Consider the following 26,004-nt stretch of genomic DNA (forward strand, 5'->3'; position numbering starts at 1 on the left):
AACATGTTTACAGCCTGGTACAAAAAACAGTTTTTCCCCATTTATGACAACTGTACTGAGGGTGAATTTTTATACAACTCACCTGTTCAAAAGACGCTTTGATTGACAGGTGGGTGTCGTTACAGGTGACTCATTAGAGCACCCAGCCTGCCTCGATCCACGTCTTTGCCAATATTTAGATTAGGCAGGACAGTCCTGTGGGTGACGTCACGGATACTCTGTCCATTCTTTATACCTTCATAGTTCTGCATAATCTCTGGCTTCACAGGTCTTATACTACAATCTAAAGTCCTCCTTGAGGTGTTTGAGAAGTGATCTTTAGACCGATCACTAGGTGCTGCAACACTGACACGTTCTATTAACCGGCAAGGTCAAGAACTGTTTATTATACTGTACATATACTTACACTGAGACTATATGAGCAGCTCTAGGACGTCCAGTGATCAGAGAAAATCACTTATGACAGATCAAAATATATAAAATATAATACTTCTGTCTGATCTCCACATTTTAAAAAGGAATAAAAACACTCGCACACGTCGGGACTTTAAAGCATAACTTTGTCAACTTTAATATTAACCATGTACGGTTAGAGACAGAACACGTAATAAAACAGAAGAAAAGCAGAAAACAGTCAAATAATACAAAATAAAATAAATCCACCTAAACTTTTTTTTGTCTATCTTAACTCGGTGTTACTGGAATGGTGAGTGGTTCGCAAGCGGAAAAAAATCTGTCACTAACTTGTCGGACCACAGAATTGCTTTTCTCTGGAGTGTAACAGAGCGGTCCTGAGAAGGTGTACGCATTGGCATAGATGTATACAGTATATATATGTATGTATACGTGTGTGTGTGTGTGTGTGTGTGTTCTTAAGACAAGTTTGATGGGCTCTGTTCTGCTGTTGTTCCTGGTTTCTGAAAAACTCAAGAAAAACAAACCGAAAAAAAAAAAAATATGAAGGCCACTGAGCAGCCTCGAGTATGTACACAATATATGAACAAATCCATACAGGTAACATTTTCTGTGCAGAAGGTGAAAAGGATTTTATTTTTTAATTCTTCTTGATGACAGTCGTGAAAAAACTACACTAAAAATCAACAGATTAATCTACGAGTCGTGTAAGAAAACTACGAGGGAATTTTTAAGGAGTCGTTCTTCAACCGTACATAGAGTTATTATCAATATCGTCATATGAAAATAAAACATGACAACTCTTGGGTAGGTTTAATAAAGACTCTGACCTTGACGTAATATCTATAAGCGAAGTCAGAGACTAACCCGTGGCTTTAACTGGCAAACGTCTTTCCGGGGAGGGGAGGTTAAAGGAATTATTTCAGCTCGCTGATGGCACACGAGGATCCAAGTTTATGACAATATCCATCACTTACATCACAATATAAAACATCTTTGAACCACTGTAACCTGTAAAGTTGTACACACCGATGAGGCTTTTTGCATATCGTCTTCTTTTTAAATAGGGGAGAAAAAAAAAAAAACACCGCGATGACGATGGCTGCTGTTAGACACACGCGATTCTTACCTCCCGCGTTTTATATGACACATCTAATAAAAAACACACCTGCTCATGCACACGTCACACCTGTATGGAAAGCCAGGAGGCTCAAACATAAACATGAACTAGCCTGGCTTTCCATGTAAATCACGTTTTTTTAAAGGCCCGGTCACACGCCGATGTTTAAGAATGGCTAAATGGTGAATTTGGTGCCTGTTAACCAATAGGAAGGCATCTTGATAGTTTGCCGTAACGTTAACGTAATAGCCGCGTTGCGCCATCTGCTCTGTTGAATTACGTAAAAATTGGAAAATAAGTACCGTTAGCGAACTTGTTGTTGTTTTGACGAGCTAACTAATAGTGGGCTTCTTCAAAAGAAGCTAAAAAAGCTAACGTGACTAGATAGCATCAGTGTGCTCCCAGTTGCTAGCACGTTAGCAGTTAGCTTACCAGTTAGCATAGTTTTTTTTTTAAACTAGTACCGTTAGCAAACTTGTTGTTTTGACTGAGCTAACGAGTTTAATAGCGAGCTTCTTCTTTGATGGTTTATGATGCTGAGAAAATAGAAAGAAGCTAAAAATAAAGCTAACGTGACTAGATAGCATCAGCGTGTTCCCAGTTGCTACCACGTTAGCAGTTAGCTCACCGATTAACTTTTTTTTTTTTTTTAAACCAGCCCTACAAGTAGTCTCTTGCTTAACATCACCACATTAAGACTTGTTGTTTTTAACTGAGCTAATGAGACTGCTAATTACTTAGCGAGCTACTTTTATTTTAAAAACTGAGAAAACAGAAAGAAGCGGGGGAAAAAAAAAGCTAACGTGACTTTTTAAAACTAGTACCGTTAGCGAACTTGTTGAACTTGAGTTTAATAGCGAGCTTCTTCAAAAGAAGTTTAAAACGTTAACGTGTCTAGATAGCATCAGTGTGTTTCCAGTTGCTAGCACGTTAGCAGTTAGCTTACCGATTAGCATATTTTTATTTTAAACTAGTACTGTTAGCAAATTTGTTGTTGTTTTGACTGAGCTTACGAGTTTAATAGTGAGCTTCTTCAAAAGTTTAAAACGTGACTAGTTAGCATCAGCGTGTCCCCAGTTACTAGCACGTTAACGATTAGCGATCACCACATTAGGACTTGTTGTTTTTAACTGAGCTAATGAGGTCACTAATTACTTAGTGAGCTAGTTTTATTCCAAAAACTGAAAAAACACAAAGAAGCTAAAAAAAAAAAAAGCTAACGTGACTAGATAGCATCAGTGTGTTTCCAGTTACTAGCACGTTAGCAGTTAGCTTACCGGTCAGCATAGTTGTTTTTTTTTAAACTAGTACTGTTAGCAAATTTGTTGTTGTTTTGACTGAGCTTACGAGTTTAATAGCGAGCTACTTCAAAAAGAAGTTTAAAACGCTAACGTGACTAGTTAGCATCAGCGTGTTACCAGTTACCAGTTAAACTAGCCCTACAAGTAGTCGCTACGTCACCGAGACTTGTTTAGCCACATTAAGACTTATTTCGTGGTGTGACCGGACCTTAACCCCACCTGACTTTGTTCCTCCTCGGTCGCCGCCGCCGCCGCCGCCCGGGTTCGGTTACCTTCACTGCTAACATACACATCGCCCTTCTCTTAACACATCCTTGAACGAGGTCTTCACGACTGCACTGACTGAGCGTGTACGCTTGTGTTACATGAGAACAAAAAGAAAGAGCGTCTATCTGCAGATCTATGGAATATGTAGAGAACATACGACTACTACAATGTGTGTGTACAAATGGCTATGCATGGTCCCCGCCATGTGTTAACTCCGTACTGTAGCTCAGAGGAACTCGGGCTTCTCCTCTTTGTCAGGAAATATAGGAAAATAGAATTTCACAAAAACATGCATTCCCCATGAGAAAGAAAAGGTTTGAGCGGATAACCCTGCAGAGAGACGAGCATGTTGTGGGTTTATATGTGTGTGTAATGATGTTAAACACGATGTTATATATCTGTTTATGTGTGAGAACTTCAGAGGGGGAGGGATGAAGAAAAACAAAAGGAGTTCATGTAAAACTGAAGGAACTACGACGTCGCGTCTTCTCTTCAAAAGATTTTTCCTTTCTTCTTGTTTTTTTCCATCGTCCTGCGGGGAGAAACGAGACAGGAGAAAACTCATCATCAAAGCAAAAGTTCTGCAGCCGTCGACATTTTTACAGCTTAGTTTAGTTTCCCGAGCCAGACTTTAGATTTTTTTCATTCTTCAATGATGCTGGGAAATATATTTTAAAAGATCAGATTCTTCTCTGAAACGAGCCAAACCTCCCACTGATTACATTTCGTCTTTCTGTTTGAAATTTTTGTGTGGGACGAGTTGTTTTCTTTTAATATGTATAAATCTGTTAAACCAGGAGTCTTCAACCTTGGACGAGAGACAAACAGAACACATGCAATTCATGTTTTAAAATGTGGCCTGTAATAACTTTTAGATTTACTTTATTCAACTATTTATATACAGGATTATTCGCCTGTATGTGTTTGTTGATAAAAAGTTTGTTTACATCTAATCACCACTCCCAACAATAGAATAAGTAATAATTAGACATTTTTTTGATTAATTTTTGGTGCCTTATGTTACAGTTTCTTCCTGTGGGTCATTAGTCGTGTTTCTGTCTAAAAGTTTAAAGCGATTCGTGAAAAATGAAACCGCTTGTTTTGTTATGAGGAGTTGGTTCACGAGATGAGCAGTAGGTGGCGCCAACTCTCAAAGAAGAAGTGTGTGACACAACAACAACAACAACAACAACAAAGGTGTGAAAAACAAACAGAAAAGAGGACGGTTACATCAGATCGGCGTGGAGCCATCACAGATGGATTATAGAGCTGTGAGGAAACAGCTGATCAGTCACGTGACTTCACCTGAAACGTTTTTACACAATTACCGAAACGTTTCCGTCAAACTTTTGCATCAGAATACATTGATGGAAGCAGCCACATGGCTTTGACTTCATCACGTAGCACTGATGATGTTTGCTCCACACAGATCCGATGTAACCGTCCTGTTTTCTGTTTGTTTTTCACACCTTGAGCTCCCACCGGCACTCTCCTCTTCTGTCATCACCTGATGTTAATCTCGTGAAACGACTGTTATTATTCAAAAGGAGTCAGGAAAATGGACCACGAGATGGACCGGCACGTTGGTGCAGCGTCGTCAGTGTTATAGACGCCGTACCGGATCGTTGTGGTTCAGATGGAGCTGAGCCTGAAGGCAAATCTCTCGTCTACGTTCGAACCCTCACCAATGGTCATGAGCTTTGGGTAGTGACCGGCTTAGAGACTTAGAGATCTGGGCGCCTTCCTTTGGAGGCGTTCTAGTCACCTCCAATTGGGAGGAGAACCTGAACCAGAACCTGCTGGAGGGACTACATGGACCATCTAGCCTTAGGAACGCATCGGGCTGTGTTGCTGCCCTACTTAAACCTGCTGCCACCGCGACCCGACCCCGGATAAGAGTTCATAGCAGAAAATCTGTGTTCGTGTCAGACTCTGCACCGAGTGACGTCAAACATTTTGCAGCGCAGACTTAAATCAAACCAGGCGATAAAGACGAGCGTTACTGACTTGGAGGCGTCGAGTTTCTGCTGCTCGAGGATTCTCTGCTGAGCCTCCCAGTTGGCCTTCTCGTCCTCGAACACTCGCCTCTTCTCCTCCAGCTCTTTGTACTGCGCCTCCAAGTTCCTTTTCATTTGCTCGTGGCGTCGCTCCAGCTGAGGGTCAAGACGTTACAAAGACAGGAAACTCTAATGAACACCACGTGTTCCAACTCGGCAGGAAACAAAACAAAACCAGAGCTGCAGGCGTTCGTACGGGGTAGTTATGGAATAAATAAATGATCTTTAAATAGTTTTTGTCAGCATACATCTCTCACGAACCCACCTCGGCCTCTGAATCCTTCAGTTTCTGCTTCTTCTCCTTAACCTTCATTTCAAAGACCTGCTCCATCTCTGCCTCCATCTTTTTCATCTTCATAACATGTTCCCTGCGCTCCTCCTCCATCTGCGCCAGAGGACTCCTGCTCGAAAGACGACATGAATAACCGTTAACCTTCTCACAAATCACGCGTCCTCATTAGTACTTCAGTGACCCCAGGCGTACTTGGTGAGCTGTCCCTTGGTCTTGGAGGTGTCGACTCCGTTACAGGTGACGGCGGCGAGTTTCTTACTGCGGTAATTCTCGTAATGGACGTTGTTGGTGACGTCTTTTAGATCCTGCATGTGGGTTCTATGGAAGAGGAGAGAGAGAGAGATCATGGTCAGACACCATCACATCTTACTACAACATGAACACTCTCAGTTTGCAGGGTTCCTCTCCTGTGGAACCAGCTCCAAGTTCTGGTTCTGAACGTCCTGAACCGTCCCTTAGTGATGCTGCTACAGGCCTATAGACTGCCGGAGGGACTTCTACTACTATTATCATTGTAATTACTACTATTAGTCATATTTCTGTTTTATATTTTCAATAGTTTCTCTAAACTGGACCACTCTCTGCAGACGTCCGTCTACAATGATGCTCGAGGTTTCCGCCTCTTAAAGGAAGTGTTTCCTCGCCACTGTCGCCAAGTGTTTGCTCATGGTGGGAACTGTTGGGTGTCTGTAAATAATATTATAAAGAGCACAGTCTAGACTCTCTGCTCTGTGTGGATACATTGTCGTTTAGCAGACGCTTTTATCCAAAATAGAAGGGGGATAGATTTATCATGTCCAGTTGTTGGTAGTGTTGTTGTAGAGGAGGTCCTCTCTAAAGAGCTGGAGGTCTTCAGGAGGTTTGTGAAGGTAGAGAGGGACGCCCCTGATCTGTAGGAACCAACGCTGAACAACAGACGAGAAAAGTCTGGATTGTCCTGAGCGTACAGTTGGCAAAGCCAGGCGTCGTTCTTTGGAGGAGGTAACATATGTCTGCATGAGGACGTTCAAGAACCGGAGACTACTTTGTAGTCAGCGTTAGGGATTTGAGTTTAATGTGGGCTTTTGAGGACCAGGAGAGCCGGCACGTTCTGGATCGTCTGAAAGGGTTTCACCGCGCAGGCTCGGAGGCTCTCGTGGCCTCTCTCTAGTTTCCCTTCATGAGGTTTCGTCTCACCTGATTAACATGTTACGCAGCACGGTGAAGTCGCAGTGTTCGCCGTTCTCCACTGAAACAAACACAGAGAGAGATCAAGATTATTACCCATGCAACACTTTGCACAGCCAGAACAACCACACATGAGTCTGTGAGAAATCTGAACTGGACATACTCTGCTAGCATTAATATCGTACAGATAACTGTCTGAGAGGAGTCTGTCTGTCTATCTCTGAGAGGCAGTCCCACCAGAAACACTCAGTTATTGTGTTTTTGGTGATTAATCAACACAACATGTTATTATTTTATTATTTACACCATCAAACACACAGAAAATAAATATATGCCAGTTAAAATGAATGTTATTCGTCCCTGTGGTACAAACACACACACACATCACAGCATGTAGAGTTCATTCATCCATCAGTTGTAAAGGGAGGAGCACACAGGTGGAGTCGGGGTTGTCAGAGTATCAGCTCAACAGATAACAAAGGGCAGAGAGACGCGAGGCCGTGATCACACAGGACGGTTCAAACTCACGAGCTGACACAGTTTAGTTTGAGCTGACGTGAACAAACAAACTTATTTTGTGCAGTTTGATCAGATTCAGGCTAACTGAAGCTTAACGGAGATAAAAACACGAACACGGAGCGTTAAACTTTGTTAACTTGCTCAGATTTGGTCATTTTTCTGGTTTCTGAATGTGTAAATATGCTACATAGTTTAAACCGTTTCCCCAGCCGTGTATTCTCAGAGGATGGTTGGACTGCGGCGGTTCTGGTGCGGTTTGTAACACTGACCCAGTGGAAGTTCGCCGTTAGTGACTCGACATCATTACAGAACCACAATGGTGCAACTGCGGCTGGTTTGATTGGTTTAAACTGGGATTTCTGAGTCCATATATATCAATATATCAGATATAATCTCCTAGACCAAAGTTTTCAGAGTAACTTTGCAGCTTGAGCTGACTTCTTATATTTTTGTTGCAGCTATCTTTGTCTACGTCAGTTATTCTCAAATAATATTTGTAAAGAAAACTTTCTAAAACCTAAAAGCTCGAAAGACCATTCAAATACATAGAAATATATTTCGAACTTTCTTTCAACAACCTTCAAATATCGGTTTTCTTCTCCACACAGTCGTAGCACAACGCATTGCATATTTAAATACAGCCAAGGTGTGACTGGAGGGAGGGAACAGCTGATCTTTTGCACGAGCTACAATATGTAGCCTCGCCGCTTTGCCGCTTAGATTTGACCTCCGGCTCTGTCTGATCACAGCCTCTCACTGTTGGACCCCACAGACGGCACAAAGTTAGAACAAACAGAACTGTTCTGGTTCAGTTAGACGACTGTGAGTTGTTGGGTTTTTTTTTTTTTTTTTTTCAAAGACATGGTTAACACGATCAGACGGGATTCTGGAAAAGGACTGCTGATAAAACTGCTGCTGAGGATGAGTGTGGTGGATCTCCGGCCTCCTCGCTTCCATCATCAAAACACGCTGCTCCTGATTGGTTAGCCTCCACCCCACCGGGCAGTCAATCATCATCAGGGGAGCGAATAAGGATGGACACCTTACCATTGATGAAACTTAAGCAGTCCCGCTGCCCCTTGGCCTCCAAAGCCAGCCACTGACCTCCTGTCTCTTGTAGAAGAGGGAGCTCTGACGGAGGGGGAGGGAGGTGAGGGGAGGGGGGTACGGTTTTTCAGTTACAGTCTGCACCCAGCAGAGGGCGCTAAATCTGGGTCTGGAGCAGCTGGGGTTTTTTGTTACGGCTCAGAATTGGCACACGTTTGGCCCAGATTCAGCCCAGATTTGGCCCGGATCAACACCATAACCTGCATGTGTCCAAGCTGACTGCCTATAAATAAAAAAAACAAGGTGCAAGGGGCTCGTAGAGAGAGGGAGGGTGTTATATGAGGATCTATGCATGACCAGCTCGGGGTGCAAGTCTCAATGGTTGGAGGAGCTAAGTGGGGTCAAGGGTCATGGGGGGGGGAGTGGGTGAAGAAGGTTGTAACTTACAGTATAGAGATCTTATTTGTTGATGAGTGGCAGAAAACACCTGATGCATCTTCGGTTTCTTGAATTCGTTTTCGTGTGTTCAATCGTGGAAATGTTCGTGGAGTCCATCAGGTGTTTTGAGCCTGAGATCTATTAGCAGTGTGTGTTTAAGGCCATGATGATGAACTGCAAGAGCACACGACTGTTTGTTTTAAACATGCAAAGTGTGTGTGTGTGTAGGATTTGTCTTAACATGTCTCTACGTTAAACCCAGCCACGTTACCTCGACGAGCTGCTACACAACCCGTCGTTAACTGCTCATGAACCTACAAGCGATGCGTTAAGACGGTGGATCCCAGTCCTTGTTCCAGCGACGGACGCAGATCTCACCCTGCGCCACAACGCGATGAACTCAACTCAGAGAAGTAATGAAAGAGTTGAATCACGCGATGAAGCAGAGGAGGTACCGCTGTACGTGATACCGTACGGTTGGAGCAAAGAAGGGGAACCCACGGCATTAGAGTGATGTTTCTACTGCAGCTGTAGCTTCAGCACCAAAACAGCCTCTTAAGTTTTCTCCATGACTATTTTGCAGCTTCAGACCTGGGACGACATCAGCTTGAAAACTTTGAGATGAGTGAATACACCTCGCAGGATAATTCCTGTTTACTACGACTGTGGACGACGATTGTTATCGGTCTGGGGACACGGTGACGAGCAGACGAGCAGATAGAGGTCACGCAAACTCGCTGTAGTTGTGCTTCCCCACCTGAACTCTGATCCGTTACCCTGGTTTGTGCGGTTCTCTAGGTCCTGGTGTGAAAGACCAAACAACCGGACTGAGGCAGCTTCCAAGAAGGCGATTTTATCGGGATTTCAAAAGCTAAACTACAAATAAATGTCTGTAAACCACGCACTGTATATATTTATGCAAATCATTTGGTAAGCACGTCAGTTCGGGCGTTTCCCTCGATTAAAAGGCGTTAAAACTGCCGTGCTTGTATCCTGCTCATAAATATAAATGTCAGAAACGTGAAAGTGCTGCATGAACTTCTGCATAAAGCTTGAAAACTGTCCAATCTATGAGTTTCCTGTCACTCTGCATAACGTGAACAGGAACTGGAACTTTCTTTTTCTCTTTCGGTCTGTAGAAAATGAACCAAACTCTCTCTCCTAAATTTGTCGGCTTGTTTACTTCGTGTCTGATCATCTGCTCGTGTTTCCTCCCGTCAGACTTCTTTGTATTGATGTCAACCTTTAGTCGACACTGTGGCTGGCATAATATCATCAGAAGTCGTAAAAAAGTGGAATTATCGAGCGAGGTTTGTTCATCCAATTATGTGAAAGACAACAAAATGTGTCAGACTCGTAGATCGTTGGCCCTTTGTGACGTCGAACATGCACAACGATGAAGAACAAGAATATTAATAATAATATATGGAATATCTGTGCTGCAACTATCAACGTCTAAAGTGTGACACAGAACAACCTTTGCAGCTTGAACGCTCAGCGTGGCAGGAAAGTTTGTTTCCAACATCTCAGTATATTTGAGATACCGTTACCGATCTATCAGAGATAAACTTAAATATTAGCAGCCGCGCTCTCGTATGTTTCTAAACCAAAAGATTCAAAGGACCAGGATATAAATCCTGATGGAGATGAACGGTGCAAAGATAATCCACATGACGCCGTAAATCATCGATTTGGAGGATTTTTAAGCGGAAGATGGTGACGTCAAAGCGGCTCTACGGAGGATGTCACTTCCATCCTTTCCACTGTCAGTGGTGGGATAGACGGAAGCTTTGGATACATTTTCAGTTTTGATTCAAGGATAGACAAAGAGCTCTGCGATCTCTGAGCCGAGTCAGAACCAGGATTATCATTTAATAACTGAATAAAAGATAAAAGTAGCTAAAAATAGACGACATCACAAAAGTCTAAAAATTAGTTTTAAGAAATGAACTGATTGAACGAGCCTCGAAAAGCCGCGATCGCCCGCCCGAGAGAATCTAAGGCTGCGACGTCATCTGTTAAAACCCGGGTAGAAGATGAGCTGCTGCTTCTGGACAAGTTCTGTAAGAGTTACAATAGTCCAGTTTCTAAAACAGTAAAATATCTTTGATGAGGCTGATGTGCTCTGTGGAAACTGATGGTTCACTGATGGCGTAACAGACGTGTAAACGAACATTTTTGGACTTTGTTTTCATCGGACAGCGACGGTGTGTATATGTTCAAAAGTAAATCCCATGACACGGCTCATTCAGCACGGTGTAAATATTGGCAAAGAGCGCTGCGGGCCAAAGTTCTACTGAGCACACATGAATGTTTCTTTTGTATGTTTCCTTTAAAACAAACTGAGCCCAGGTCTGATTGGAGCGTTGGTTTGACCATCAGCCTAATGATGAGACAGCACAGCAACAGAAAAGTGAAGGGAAAAGGAAGGATGGAGAGTTTGAGGGAGGAAGGAGCGAGGGAGGAGGAGAGGAAATGGAGTTTGAAATAAAGTGAAAGATGGTTTGGTTTACCAAAAACGCCCTCTGTCAGTCATGGAAAAGAATAGACAAAGAAAAAAAAAAAAGAGAGAAAAGAAAGAATGAAAAAGTGAAAGACTGATAAACGGTCAACCACAGAGCAACAAAAGGTTTATGACTTTACATAAAGACACACAGAATATCATCTCGGAGAGGACTTGGAAACAAAACTGACACACCAGTAAGAGCAACAACACGTCGTCGTCGTGGCTCTGACGTTTGGTCGGGTCAATCTATCCCCCCTTTTCCAGAATCCCCATCAGGGTCAACACCAACACCAGCGGAGAGGACTGAGAGTTTGTTTGTGTTGAGGGGAACACAGGTGGGTGTACAGCAGAAGATACCGATGTAACAACTGCCGGATAACTTCGAACTTGTCAAAATGTGACAGAAACATGTTCCTCAAACGTCCGTTTGAGTCAGTCTCCATAAGTCCCCATGTTCAAAACTTCACAGCAGAAATAAACATGTTTACAGCCTGGTACAAAAAACAGTTTTGGTCTCTGTAGCTAATTTCCCCGTTCATGACAACTGTACTGAGGGTGAATTTATATACAACTCACCTGTTCAGGTTATATTAAGGCTTAAAGTTATGCAGGATTAAGAGCGTGGACGCTTTGACTGACAGGTGGGTGTCGTTACAGGTGGCTGAGCTTCACAACTGCTCTTCAGAAACCTGTGACGTCACGCAAATCTTTATACTTAAGACCCAGACCATCAAAAAGTTCAGAAAACGTTCAACATCTACTGAGAGGTGGCAACAAACCAGCATAAGTGTTGTAGTTTGGTCGACAGGAGGACGTGGGAAAGTGCCAGAGGATGTGGGGGCTTCACGGAGCCTCACGGAGAAATGTGAGTTTATTATTGGATGTTTTGCTTCGTCTGACTTGCCTTCAACTGGTGTGAGACCTCAGTGATGAAATCATCTTTATTTTACACCAACGGGTCAAGCAAGGACAGCTCTGTAGCAGAAGTATATTCATCAACCATCGCCAATCCTCTCGCATTAAGTGCCAGACATTTTGTTCTTTTTGCTCGCTCGGCTCAGAGGTTTTAAAATGTTTTGTCACATTTCAATCACACAGCTTTAAAGACGCTCACCGAGGCTTTTATCCCAAAGCGACTTACAAACAATAAACTCTGACAAACTACCTACAAAAGGAAGCCTGACCAGGCTGACCAGAACGAGCTGCTCTTGCTCAATAACGAGGGCACGATACCTCGACACTGCCCGTTAGTGCTGCCTCACGGGACGAAGCCAGAGGCACTGTGTGAGATAATACCGTCCGGTAATATGTGCTGCTAAGTGGTTTGTGTGGTGCAGCCTTTGGATTATACTTCTACAGCGCATTTCCAGCCCAGTACACATTTTGACAAGTCACTGAGTTACCTGGTAGTTCATACATTCAGTGGATACGAGGGGAGGGAGGGGGGGTCACTGTGGAAAACATGCACTATGTCCCACACGCTCAGGAGTGTCATGCTTCATTCATCAAGAGAGAGATAATACAAACACGTCAACCTTCCAACGCCAACCGGCGTTTCTCTCACATCCGTCATCGACCGATCGGAGCGCACAAATTTTAAAAAATGCTTCATCGTTGCTGTGAACTCTCAAAGTGTGTCCTTCCTCTCTGGCAGTGGACCTGAGTGAACATACCTTCTGCCACGCCCCACGGATACTGGCGACCTCTGACCTTCTTGCCGTTGACCTCGATTACCACGTTGCTGCCGACCACCGCCAGCGGCATCTTCTCCTGCAGCGGAAAGACAAACGACTTTATTTAACTTGTGAACTTCGAAGCAACTCTTCGATGAGCTCGTCTATAAAGCTGGTGAAGACCGTGCGGTCCATTACCTTGATCTTTCGGATGAGTTTGTTGTCCTCGTCGTCCTCCGTGTCTGGGAACTCATAAATTTTTATTTTGTGCTCCTGAATCTCTTTCATTATCTGACGAGAGGAGAGAGTAATCAGAGTAAAGAACGAGCAAACGTAAACACACAATTTATGATTCGAATCATGCGGATTAGTTTGTTCTTGCGGGAGTTAAATCGACACCACGTGAAATAAAGAGCTAGAGCTGATGTCTTATATATTATTATATATATTGTATCATCCAAACAGAAACAGCTCATCCATCATTGCAGTATTTCCAGGCAGTGTCTCTGCTCTTGGAAGTCCCCGTTGCTTGAGGTTTATTTTGACTTTAGAAGCCAGTCAAACTTTGAGCCATCTCTAGCTCCGTATTTCATGAACTGGTATCGATCTTCTCGTCCACGGAAAACTATCCCGCTGATGTAAACGCGTGAATCCAGTACCTGTTTTTTAAAAAGCTGGCACTCCTCCGGGGTCAGAGTGTCGGCTTTTGCGATAAGAGGGATGACGTTGACTTTGTCGTGGAGCCTCTTCATGAACTCGATGTCTAGCGGCTTCAGACTGAAGAAGACAAGAAGAAACAAACGAGTCAACAGAAGTTCATTTTTCTGGAACAGCAGTTCACAGGGTGACCAGCAGAGGGCCGACCAGAGCCGTGCTTTGCATGCTGACTTTGTCTTCTGTGTTTGACGGCTGATGTTTGTTTTTTTTTGGGGGGGGGGCTGATGCAGATGAGGGATCGTCTTTGTGACGCTCTCCATCTCTGTCTGAATGGCGAGTGTGTCTCGTGTGTCCAGAGACAGAGGCGGCGCTCGTGGGTTGTTTTCCGCGAGCGTGGGCAGCGCATGTGGAAAGTGAGTACAAGCTGCACGGTGGGAGAAAATTATGGAAAAATATAACTGTACGGGGGCAGAACGGGTCGTCCACATGTTTGCAGGACGCTACATGAATACATGAAGTTTGAGCGGTTGGTATGAACTGCTCGGTAAGAACGAGGTCAGGTTGATAAAACACGAGTGTCTGGTCTCAGCCGAGGAGGCAGAAAATACTGATTGTTCTGACTGTTTTTCCTCTCAGTGTAAATCACACAGCGCAGCACTGACTGCTGGTTGGAGTCACTCTTGGGACTTCTCCTCCCTTCTCTCCTTTTTGGTATCTCGGGGTATAAAACATCGCAGACAGGCCGAGCTTGAATAAAACACACGAGTGTGCAGTTTGCTTCGAACAAAAGGATTTACAGCCACATCTGAGACTGGAAACAGAAAAATCTGCAGCTGTAGGTAAAGAAGAAAAAGAAGAAGAAGACGACTCAACAGTTATCTTGAATTCACAAGAAAGAGGCATGACACAGCGGTTTGTTGAGATTTAGAGAGCGGTCAAAGACTTTCAAACTCTCTGGTTCGCTCACTGTCTAAAACAAGACGTGTCAAACTCAAGGCCCGCCAGGTAAATCGCACACCCACCGCTATTACTACAAGTCCCACAATGCACCGCAACAGCCGCCACACAGGTCAAGATACTGTCATTGTGCACCACGTCAGCGGATTAACGCACAGCGACATTAAAGACGTCCAAACGTAAAGTTGGGAGGCTACTGACGAGACACAGGAGGTAAACTTGTGAGTTGTTGTCCGTACTATGATGAACTAATGTGTAGTCCAAGTCTTCGATTATGGGCCACTGATTTGAGTTTGTATCTGACAGCCGAGTTTGTTTGTTTTGCAGTTCAGTTCAGCTTCAAACTCAGTTTCAGACAATAATTGTGTCATTTTATTTGTTTTATAAGACGGTCGGCCTGATATCGTCACTGAACCAAACACTGTTCAGCACAGGGTCCACGTATAACTATGAGACACTGCGAATGAGACGATTTTCTGCATCGTTTTTTGTCGTGTCACTTGATAAAACATTTACAGCTATAATGTTTGCTCTGTCTACAGCTGAGGATCATTCTTTACACCGTCAGTGCCGCCAACTCGTTCTAATGTCAGATATTCCACCAAATTTCTGAAGTCGTCCTCGGTTAGAACATAAAAATCGACCGTAAAACCAGGAGCTGTAGATCTACGTAGATCTACGTAAGCATCACTTTTCCCGGGCGGATGGATGGATGTTTGGTTATGTGGAAACAGAGCTCCACATTTCATCTCGGCGCTGCAGGATGAGAGAGGAAACACAGAGTGTGTGTTTGTCTGATGAGATGAGCTGCTCCGAGCTCTCCGCTCTGATTGGATGATTCACTGATGGAGAGCAGAGCTCTACTGAGCATGAGCAGAACTGGGTTATATAACCTTTGTGGGTTACACACACACACACACACACACACACACACACACACACACACACACACACACACACACACACACACGCATCAGCTTCAGCTTGTATAGCGGATGGAAAGGTGGACCGTCCCTCAAAGAGAGGTCGTAAAGTCGAATATTTACTTCACCGACTGTGGTTTGGATCAGAACATCAGAACGTTGGTCGGTGTTTGTGAATACAAACAGACTCGCAGACGAGGCGTCTTCACCAGAACAAAAACCATCCACCCACTTACCAACTGCTGCTCCCGAGACGCGCTCCACAAGATCTTCACTGAAACTCGACTTAAAGCTGCTAGAATCAATATTTTTACACCAGCAGCTGATCAAATGACTGAATTTCTCTACGTGAAAGTTGCTCGGTTGTGGTTTTTAAGTTAGCCAGATATCTTTCTCATGGCTGGTGGTGGAGGAGACCAAAACAGAGCTCAAAGGACACTGAACATTCATCAGGAGGCCATAAATGAAGGATGATTGTTGCTCAAAATCAGATTAAATGGAAACTTAAAGGAACAATATGTCAGATATTAACTGTATTAACTGACCATGCTACTCTTATACCAGAGGTGAGATACGTCAGCTCACTTGGAACCTCAACAGATGCGATACAAAATAAACTTTTCAGGTACAATCCACAACAGAAAACCAAAGAAAGAGCGAGTAAAGTCGAGTCGAGTCGAATCTCATTGTTGCCACATCAACCTTCTTCTTTACACGTCATCTCGTGCAGACATACCCGTGTCCGGAGGGCGCGATGAAGTATAGGCAGCAGTGGACTCTGTTGTCTGGCATGGACCTGCGGTTCACCCTCGACTCTGCGTTCAGGAAGTCCTCGCATTTGCTGTCGATGTAGTTTATGACCGGCTGCCAACTGAGAGGACGGAAAGAGACACGTGAGGGTGGAGAAAAAGAGGATAAAGAACACGAGACACTAACTCTTGACTTCACATCCTCACCAGTTGCTGTTGTCCACAGCATCTCCAAACCCCGGTGTGTCCACGATGGTGAGCGTCAGCTGGACTCCGCCTTCTTTGATCAGCACTTTGGACTGCTCCACCTGAAACACACACAACAATCACACCGTTCAGTACAGGACTGATCTGCAACCAGTCTGTGTTTGTGTGGATTCAACAAGTGACACTATCCTCGCCCACACGGCACGCTGGGAGATTCACCAGTGAGGAATCTCAAACTCTTTCCGTCCTGTCAGCAGTAAATATTTGGAATAGTGATGGTGTAAAGGACGGATGATTACAGGGTCCATACTGAATTCATAAAATCCTGGACCAGGCGTGGATCATCGCTGGACCGAGTGACGCCTGGTTCTCTCCGGGTACTCCGGCTTCCTCCCACAGGCCAAAGACATGCAAGTTAACTCTGTTTGCCTCTACGTGTCGGGCCTGACCCGGGATGTAACCCGCCTGTCGCCCAATACCCCCATGACGCTGATAAGGAGCGAGTACAATGCTGAAACGGTGACGGCCTAAAACGTGCAACCATCCTACCGACCTACAAGTGTTTGACAGAACTCTTCTGTTATATAAAGGCCACAATGAGCTTGATGAGTTCAGCTGAGGCAAACAAACGCAAAAACCTTTCTCACTCTTCGGTCGCACATCTTCACATCCATCCATCCGCCGTTTCCTGCAGCTCGTCTGCCGTTCCCTCGCTTCGCCGCATACTTTCACAAGGCCAGCTGGTTATTTTGGGATCACCCCTTTAACTCAAACTACAGCCCTCTCTGCGCTAACACAAACATTCTTCGGCTTCCACAGAAACCTTCAAGATAATCCGTCTGACTTTACAGCTGAGCGCCGCGCTCATTTGACATGTCTCAGCTTAATTGTGCATCCAGCCTGTGTGTGTGTGTGTGTGTGTGTTTGTGTTTGCAAAGTGTGAGTGTTTGTGCACGACATGCCGGCCATCTCAAAACCAGATCTGCTATTTCCACCGTTTTCTGCGAAGAAAAACAGATTGGGAGAAAACCTCAAAAATGCCGTCAGTCTCAACACCATCATTTAAAAAGAAATCCGATCTGGGGGGAATGTGAGCGAGCGACAAAGCATGAGAGATTGTTCTGGAATATAAATACTCTGACCCCGTCTCTCCCCCCTCGGCCTCAGACCGCAGAGCAACACTTTTACACACACACACACACACACACACACACACACACACACACACACACGCTAAGTGCTACTTTGCAGGAGAGCGTGCATGCCCACGTTGCTCTCTCGGGGTTCACGCGAGGTTTCGACCTCATGAGCGACGGACCGAAAAGCGCCCGGAGCCAAAAGGTGCATCGCCTGATTTGTTGGGTTTTAATTCAGGTGCAAAGATCTAAAATCACAAACTGAAGTTCGGAGCTGGTGCAGTGGGAAGCTTTATGTTTAATTACAAGTTCTGGTGACACAAACATCAAAATTTTAGGGGGGGGGATTTGCAGAACTCTGTAAGTTGCTTTGGATAAAAGCGTCTGCTAAATGCAATGTAATGTAATGTAATGTAAGTTCTGGTGACACAAACATCAAAATTTTAGGGGGGAAATTTGCAGATTGCCCCTTAATTGACCAATAACATGAGTCTGTAGAGCTGCAGTTCCTCAAACGTCCACTCGAGGCTCCAGAAGTGAGTCAGTCTCCATAAGTCCCCATGTTCAAAGGTCCCAATGTGAATTTATATACAACTCACCTGTTCAGATTATATTAAGGCTTAAAGTTATGCAGGATTAAGAGCGTGAACGCTTTGATTGACAGGTAAGTGACATCACAGATGGTTTGTTTGAGCAACCAGGCGTCATTCAGCCCGCCTCAGGTCCTCTAATGATCTTTGCCTTTTTAAATTAGCCGGGAGGCTGAAGAGGAACCACACTGAGCTTTCACAGCGGCTCTCAGGAAACCTGAAGGTGGCATCACAGAGATGCCGTCCATTCTTTATATGGTCAATTAAGTCTCTTATGGAGGTCTAAAATGCTCCTCTGAAGTCTGACTCGAGGGATAAAAGACGTCACTGTACACAGGACTGTTCTGATCTGATGTTAACAACACAGAGTTTAACTCCGGCCGGCTGTAACAGCGTCAGATCGTCGTGAGTTTTCAGCTGTCCTCGCTCCCCGACCGACACAGAGGCAGTTATGGCCTGAGGAGCGAGAAACTGAAGAGCCGACGTCGAGGAGGAGTTGTGTGTGTGTGTGTGTGGATGAGTGTGTGACACTTGTTCATGGTAACGTGCATAAACAGGCATTAAGCCTCCTGGGAAGTGATGTGCAGTGTGTTTAACGTGTGTGTGGGTTAATTTATCAATCAAGTAAAGAGAGTGTGATTTTTTTTCAGCTCTTTAGCGGTGTGTGTTAGTGTGTGTGTGTGTGTGTGTGTGTGTGTGTGTGTGTGTGTGTGTGTGAGGGTGGGTGTTACATTTCATGGGAACATTCTTGCCCTGTTACTGACCCTATCAGGCCTCAGGGGGAAGTACAAGGACTCTCACCCAGTTCCTTATTTTCCTTCGTCTCCCCCTCCATCACCTCCTCACCGCTCGCTGCCTCCGTCCTCGACACACTTAGTTTTTAACGTGCTCCGTCTTTTTCCTGCGACCTCCATCCCTCCTCTGTCTGCAACGCTTCTCCTCCACCTTGTAGTCTTTGAACTCACCATCTTCGCTTCCCTAACCCGTCTGTCCTCTGCTCCACACGGCTGATGCAGCCTCCTCCTCCTCCTCCTCCTCCTCCTCCTCAGTTTGTCATGTCCATAAAAGGACAAAACCAGGCCTCGTATCCTCGCTGTTTTCCTCCTCCATCCCTCGTTCTTGCTCTCCTTCTCCACAATACTCCATCTCTTGCTTTCACTCTGCTTCCCTCTCTATGTGCTTTAACCATTTATTCTCTGTTCCTGTTGATCCACTCTGACCTGTGATCAGGTGAACGGTGTCTCTGTCATTCGTACGTCTGTTCTCACACTATGTAACTTTGAGAAGTACGTAACGCTTTACGGCACTAAGTCACACAGCAGCAACTATTTCACTGATTCTGGTGAAACTGGATCATATTTTATGGAGGAAATGTTTTCTGGTTTTCCCTCTGATGTCCTCCGGCTGCTCCGCCTCAACTCTCTGTGATTTACAGAGTTCATGAAGGACGGTGAAGTAAACTGCTGACAGCTGGAGCCGGTGTTGTGCCAGAACAGGAGCTGAACAATATATAAAGACAGTATCGCGCTCATTTGGTGAGCTATGAGTAAATGATCCACTCATAACTGAGAGAATGTTAGTTTGACTTTGGATTTGTGGCAGAAGTGATTTCAAATGTCTTGAGCCTCTAAATGCAGCACGTGCTCAGAGATAACTCGTCTTCACCTCGTGACCTTTCTTGTTATCTGTCGCAAAGTTCAGACAAAGTCTGAAGAGTTCTTTTGTTTTGCACGCCACTCAAAAAAAAAAAAAAAAAAAAAAAACAGACACTTAATATCTAGGAATGCTTGAGGTTTGCAGATATCTTATAACTGATCATTTGCATGGCTGTGGTTAGGGTTGGGATTGACTGTTGAAATGAGAGAGCAGGTTACGTTGGGTTGAACATTTTTCCCCCACTTAAGACGTGACACGTGGAAATAAAAGGTCAGCTATCTTCTTGGAAATTACTTGAATACATGACCACAAAAAATACAAAAAACAAACATGTCATGTCCCGCTGCATGACGTGATTCAAACATCTGACAAGATGTATCTGGTTGATAGATCTCACAGGAACAAGCCAAACCGAAACAAACCAGAGTTGTCTGACAAAAACAATCAACATTCAAGTAAGTCAACCAAACCCGGTATCTTGCAACTGCAGCTCATTCAACAATAATACACAGATAATGTCCATTTTTTGAGAGTCAGAACAGAAACACTTGGTACAGATGGACTCTTGTAGACCTGACAGCTAATATCGAACTTTACCATGAGGTGTCACATGTGATCCAGACGCTCCCGGATAAAACATAATGAGAGCCGTGAGTGAGAACGGAGTAGCAACAAGATGTTCCTGCAAATATTTCACAATAAAAGCCTTAAAAATGAAACTCTACAGAGGGATTTTATTTTGAAATGGACACAGGGACTTAGAGAGTATTGTACAGGCTGCCTGCTAACGGGTCGACGTCGCTGAGAGCTGCTTCTCGACAGCCAACTGTCAAGTCGGTTTGGACAAAATCACAGCAAGACCCGACCAGCAATAAACGGAAAAACCGACCCGATCCTTAAAACGAGTTACTGGCTGCATTTTTGTTTTTTAAAGACGTTTTTGGGTCTTTTTTGTGCTAAAGTAGAGACAGAGGTCGGACTTGAACCCTGAGGCGGTACGGCAGGGATGCAGACTGAGCTAACCGATGCACCAATCGCTGCCGCTTTTTTTGAGCTTTTATTTGATGGATTAGCTGAATAGTGACATGATGACATGCGTCAAAGGGCCAGAGGTCGGACTTGAACCCTGAACCGATACAGCAAGGACTGAGCCTTTGTACACGGGGCTAGGAGAGCTAACCAGCAGCGATTGGGGTGCAACAACTTAATCGAGACACAAGAACCAAACTTGAACATCAACTGATCCTGTAATCGGACTCACCTGCACAGTTTTCTTGATGCGCTGGGACGGTCCAGGGTAGTCCTTGGAGTACAGGTCAGTCAGGAAGAGAGAGTTGATGAGCGTCGACTTTCCGAGGCCAGATTCACCTGAGGACACACACACAGAAGGAAAAACAGCGTGAGCACAGCAAATGAACAGACAACCTGCCGGCCACATGTGATGTGCATGAATGCGAGCGCAACGCATCGCGGAGAGAACGCGGCCTGGAGGGAGCAAGAAAAACAAAGTCCATTCATCGTCTGTGAGGGGAAAGGTCACGAGCTCGTCTGCCAGCAAGAAAAGCTTTCAGATAGACGGGAGAAAACATTACCTCCCCCTCGCCTCCTTCATTCCTTTCACCGAACGCTTCCCTGCGTATAAATCTTCCCATTTCTCTCCTTCCTGTGCCAACTTTCCGTTCTCCACGCTCCCGTGCTGATGTTAGGAGCAGCAGTCGCACAAACACACAGTTGACATTCACTTGACAAAGAGGACGTCCAAACGTACACATTGCATACGCTCTCTCTGCTCACACACACCCAACGATGTGATTAATGGCTGAGCATCTGGCTCGTGTCTCATGAAAAGCGCTGCTTGTCCTAGCAAGACCTCTGAACGACTCCCACGACACCGTCGTGCTGCTTTTCACTACGGCTGTCCCGGATACCATTTTGTGGGCACCAGAGCTTTGGTGGTAATAACAGGGAAGTGACGGGCGGCTGAATCCAGAGTTCAGCTGTGTTACCACTGTAACATACGGCAAGTCAGGGTGGGAACAGGACAGGACAGACTACCTAGCCAATAAACCTTCCCGTCGCCGAAGTGTCCGAGGAACTAGAAAAGTGTGCAAATTGTTCTGCTGATGGCTACAAAAACCAACAACAAAAAAAGCCTTCACGTCCTCCCATCGTGTGATTAAATTTATTTTTGATGGAGCCGCGCCCACAACAACTGGAAACCTCCTGGCTTCCGAGCTGATCCAGCAAAAATGGATCGATAACGGTCGCCGTGAACCGTGTTCCAACTCAGGAGCTGTCACGATGTTTTACCGTTTATTCCGCAGGTCTGTTAAACCACGAGAACAGACGGCTGGATGCGTTGGTCGTGTTGCGTTTTGAAGTGACGGTAAACATGATGAAGTAGAATGTTTTCTTTTTTGGGCTTTGAATATCTGCAAACAGGCAGAAACATTCACTCAAAGCTGAGTTGCCGAGCTGAGGCAGCGAACATCTGTGTGTGAGGTTTTCCATCTCTAAACGACGATCACATGTTGCTCCAGTAATTCTATACTGATGAGCAATTTTTCCAGAGATCCAACAGCTGAGGGTGCGATATCTCAAGGTGTTCTCGATTGAGTCGTGAGATTAACTTTTACTTTTCTCCTAAGGCTCGCTGCAGAATCATTTAGCAGATGTCAGCAGCACAACAGCAGTCAGATGTTTTGTCTTTAAAGGCAGGAATGTCCTGACTGAGTTCGTTTGGCCCTGATCCGGATCCTTTAATAGATTTAAACGTTGATTAAATACGTATCTGACATCTGGTGAAGTCCACTGATCCAAATACTGAGGGACCTTTTATTAACTAGACATCGTCAAAGAAAGTAAGAGAAGCATTTGGCCAGAAAGAAGAGTGATCGCTCTCTGTTGGAGATGTTAAAAACACCCCTGATTGAACGTTTCTTTGTCCTCGTGAACAATCTTCTTACTTATGGAATTAACATTAAACAGTGACAGCTGTTGATCAGTTTAACCCGTGAAAGAAACAGCCAGCGTTGGCCGAGAGCGACGAGCTGCTTCCTGAATGATTTGTACGTGACTTTAATGAGAAAGAAAGAAGCCCATCACTCATTTTTATCACTCACACTCCAGTTTTTCCTCTTTTATGCAGTGAAATGTTTACAGTGTAAAGGCCGGATGTCATAAAGGACGGGGTGGGATTTTGATACGTTGATATGATCCACCAGAATATGCCTGGATCGGCTCTGTGTTACATTCTATATTCTCTTTTTATCAGCAGCCACCTGTCGGAGGTTAAACTGTTTCAGACTTTTCACAGAACATCTGTGTATCCCATCAGTCCACGTCGATGTGGTTCGAAGCCCCGGTGGATTCCAGTCTTAAACCCTTTCTTAACCCCTCCGTCTGCCCCCCGTGTGTTTACTCAGTTATGGATGATATTCTGTCGCAGCGTGAGTTATGGACACACACCGTCTTGGGGTTTCCTGCAGCTTCTACACAAGACAGACGACGGACGACTCATCCGTTTGATGGACTGTTCGGGGTTAGAGGTCAAGCATGTGCGTACACATGAATGCACAAAGGCCGTTTCATGTCGAGATGTTGAGATAGCGCAGATGTATGATGTATGTCCTCCTCCTCCTCCTCGTTGGTGCTAAACTGCAAAGAAGGGAAGGTTATCTAAACGTGGAGGAGTGTGTTTGGGCTTCAACATGCTCCTGTTAGCTTTGCTCTGTTAGTGTCACCGCTGATGCAAACTCAACAAAACAAACAGCGGGAAATGACGCGAAAAGTCAAACTCACATAGAAGTTGCAGCTGAATCATCGACCGCAGTGAATCGAAAAAACAATTAAGCAGTAAAAACTAGAACTGTGGCCAGTTGAAATATCTGCTGTCATGCAGAAAGGATCCCTTCACTGTAATAAGAATAAATGAGTCCTGCTTTCAAGAAACAAAATCATACTGAAGGCTTAAAGATGCCAGATACAAAGAACTCTGTTCTAGGTGTCTGAGGTGATCTTTAAAGCAGCATGTTTTCAGGGGGCCTAGAGGAGGAGACCACAGTTTCAGGACAACAGGAGAACCTCAGGATTGCGTCTCAGCTTTTTTGCAGATCATGTGGTTCTGCTGGCCTCCAAGTCTGAGGCGGCGAGTTGCTCCCTCAAGTGTCTTGGGGTCTTGTTTCACGAGTGATGGGACAATAGAGCGGGACATGGTTGGCTCTCAAGCTCTCAGTTTTCCAGTCCATCTACGTTCTAACCCTTCAAATATGATCATGAGCTTTGGGTAGTGACTGAAAGAATGAGATCAGGGAGCTTCCTCTGCCGAGTGGCTCGCAGGTAGAGTGAGGAGCTTGGACATCTCAAACATCTAGAAGGAGCGCGGAGTAGAGCCGCTACTCCTTCATGTTGAAAGGAGCCAGCTGAGGTGGTTCTGGCCTCCTGGGTGCCCTCCTTTGGAGGTGTTCCCGGCATGTCCGATTGGGAGGAGACCCCGGGGGGGACAAGCCCGGAGGGAACACCTCCCACCAACTCCTGAGAAAAATATCTGATCCGACTCTTTAGCTGTTAAAATTCTCTTCGTTGCATGCATGCAGCTTGGTGCACGTTGGGTTTAATGATGCTTTTTCACTGCAAACAGCTGCCTGATGCTGGAGAACGTTGACACGGAACTGAATAATAAAGTTGTGGGTTGTAAAACCAAAACACAGAGCTGAGAGATACTAAAACGGCGCAGCCGAGTCTGGAGGAAAATTCTCTGCAACACCTACCATAGAGGACATGAAATAATATGCAAATATTGATAAGTAAAGGCTCACAGGAGCGTTCACTGTCAATCGTATTTGTCTTCCTTCAAACTCAAACAGTCCTCCATCACAGCTCATGGCTGCCGAGAGTCACACATGGGACACAGATGCTATTTTACTTTGTTCATCCAGTACAACGTTAACCAAAGCTGAGTTTATAATCCGTTCATCACACCGCTTGTTTCAGGGCAGATTGTCCTACATCCTGACGGTGCTGCTGAACACCCTCCGGACATTTCTAACCATCTTCTGTGTGAAAGTCCAGTTTCAGGACCGAAAGCCGTGGGTCAAAGGTTTCACTTTTTGTTCTCGACTGGCTCTGTTTGTGGTTTTTGCTGAACCGGGTCTGCCTGGTCTCGTCTGTGGAGCAGATGTGATACTGAGGACGGAAAACTCTCTGACACGGGTTTCCTGATCAAACACCGGACAGAGCTCTGATCAAACATCTCAGCGAGGATCGCGTTGGCTGTCTTAACCCAACTAAACCGGTTTCACAAACATGCTAATCTTTGACACAAACACTGCAGAGTAGAGCCAATAGCTGCGTCTGGTTCTACCCACCATGTGACCCATCCACTGCTCTGTTGGCTCTGCAGGCCCATATGTTTGTTCAGTGGCACACCAAACTGTTATTGTCTGCTTGTTGACTCAGGTCTGTCCCCGGTAGAAGGTGACTTAACTCAAATTAGGGACGGTCAGGATGCATTCTTCAACATCGCATGTTAGTATTTTGATTTCCATTCATGGGAACAACTCTAAAAGTTCACGTTAAACGCTGTAAAAACTCAACGGTTGAGTCAGTGATTGCTGCACAGCTGAAGATGACGGCTTGGTTCCTCTGACAGAGTGTGACGGATGCTTCGTTCAGTCACTGCAGTGGTTTAAACCCCCCCTCAGGGCAGGTCCGTCCCAATTAGCCTCCCTAGTCCAGCTTTAATTAAATATTGGTTCCACATGACAAGTGGAAGCGCAGCGCCAGCTCTCTGTAAATAGACTAATGACCTGAACGGCAGTGATGGATGGCTGAACCTTCCAGCTCTTTCCCGCTGTTTCTCTTCCTCTTGATGATGCTCGGTGAGCCATCAGTCCATCACTCCATTACTCTTCTTCTTCATCCCTGCTGTGACTTTTGTGCTTTAACTCTTTCATGGTTAGCGTGATGATTATTATGCTGCATGTTAACAGAGCGAGCTTTCTCAGTGCTTCACAAGAATAAAAGTCAGAGAATAAATCCAGGATGTTGTTCCAGAGGCCGAGGCACCGCTACAGAAAACGCCCTGTCCCCGGCCTTTTTATAGTTTGAACGAGGCCAACATGCCGCGGTGGGCCGATCTGAAGGGTCTGTTGGTTCTGTAAGAAGTTAAGGAGATACATGTAGAGGTGAGAGCGTACACACTTTGAAACTGGTCATGAAGTGAGCCAGAGTAAGGACGTTTCTTGGATATTGTCAGTAAGTTTTAAATTAGGAAACCTGGATGATCTTTCAAGACAGGAAGTGACTTGGAGTTTCTGAGTTGGAAGAC

The 26,004-nt window shown here is 45.0% G+C and overlaps 1 protein-coding gene across 2 annotated transcripts in view; it reads right to left on the reverse strand.

Moving 5' to 3' along the window:
* Positions 1–546: 546 nt before the first annotated feature.
* The window catches only part of LOC104933570 (septin-7), a 42,283-nt gene continuing 16,825 nt past the window's right edge, over positions 547–26,004 (reverse strand). The window contains exons 3-14 of one of the 2 annotated variants that reach the window (XM_019272492.2): positions 20,938–21,044; positions 16,295–16,395; positions 16,075–16,209; positions 13,461–13,578; positions 13,000–13,092; positions 12,802–12,898; positions 11,136–11,147; positions 6,628–6,679; positions 5,644–5,769; positions 5,425–5,560; positions 5,110–5,255; positions 547–3,634 (exon numbers count right to left, since the gene is read on the reverse strand). In XM_019272492.2, coding sequence (XP_019128037.1) covers positions 3,595–3,634; positions 5,110–5,255; positions 5,425–5,560; positions 5,644–5,769; positions 6,628–6,679; positions 11,136–11,147; positions 12,802–12,898; positions 13,000–13,092; positions 13,461–13,578; positions 16,075–16,209; positions 16,295–16,395; positions 20,938–21,044 — 1,163 coding nt within the window. In that variant the 3' untranslated portion in view covers positions 547–3,594. The remainder of the gene's footprint in view (positions 3,635–5,109; positions 5,256–5,424; positions 5,561–5,643; positions 5,770–6,627; positions 6,680–11,135; positions 11,148–12,801; positions 12,899–12,999; positions 13,093–13,460; positions 13,579–16,074; positions 16,210–16,294; positions 16,396–20,937; positions 21,045–26,004) is intronic. The other variant, XM_010749063.3, reaches the window with a different exon arrangement.

This window comes from Larimichthys crocea, chromosome XX (assembly GCF_000972845.2).
Source record: "Larimichthys crocea isolate SSNF chromosome XX, L_crocea_2.0, whole genome shotgun sequence".
Classification (NCBI taxonomy): Eukaryota; Metazoa; Chordata; class Actinopteri; family Sciaenidae; genus Larimichthys; species Larimichthys crocea.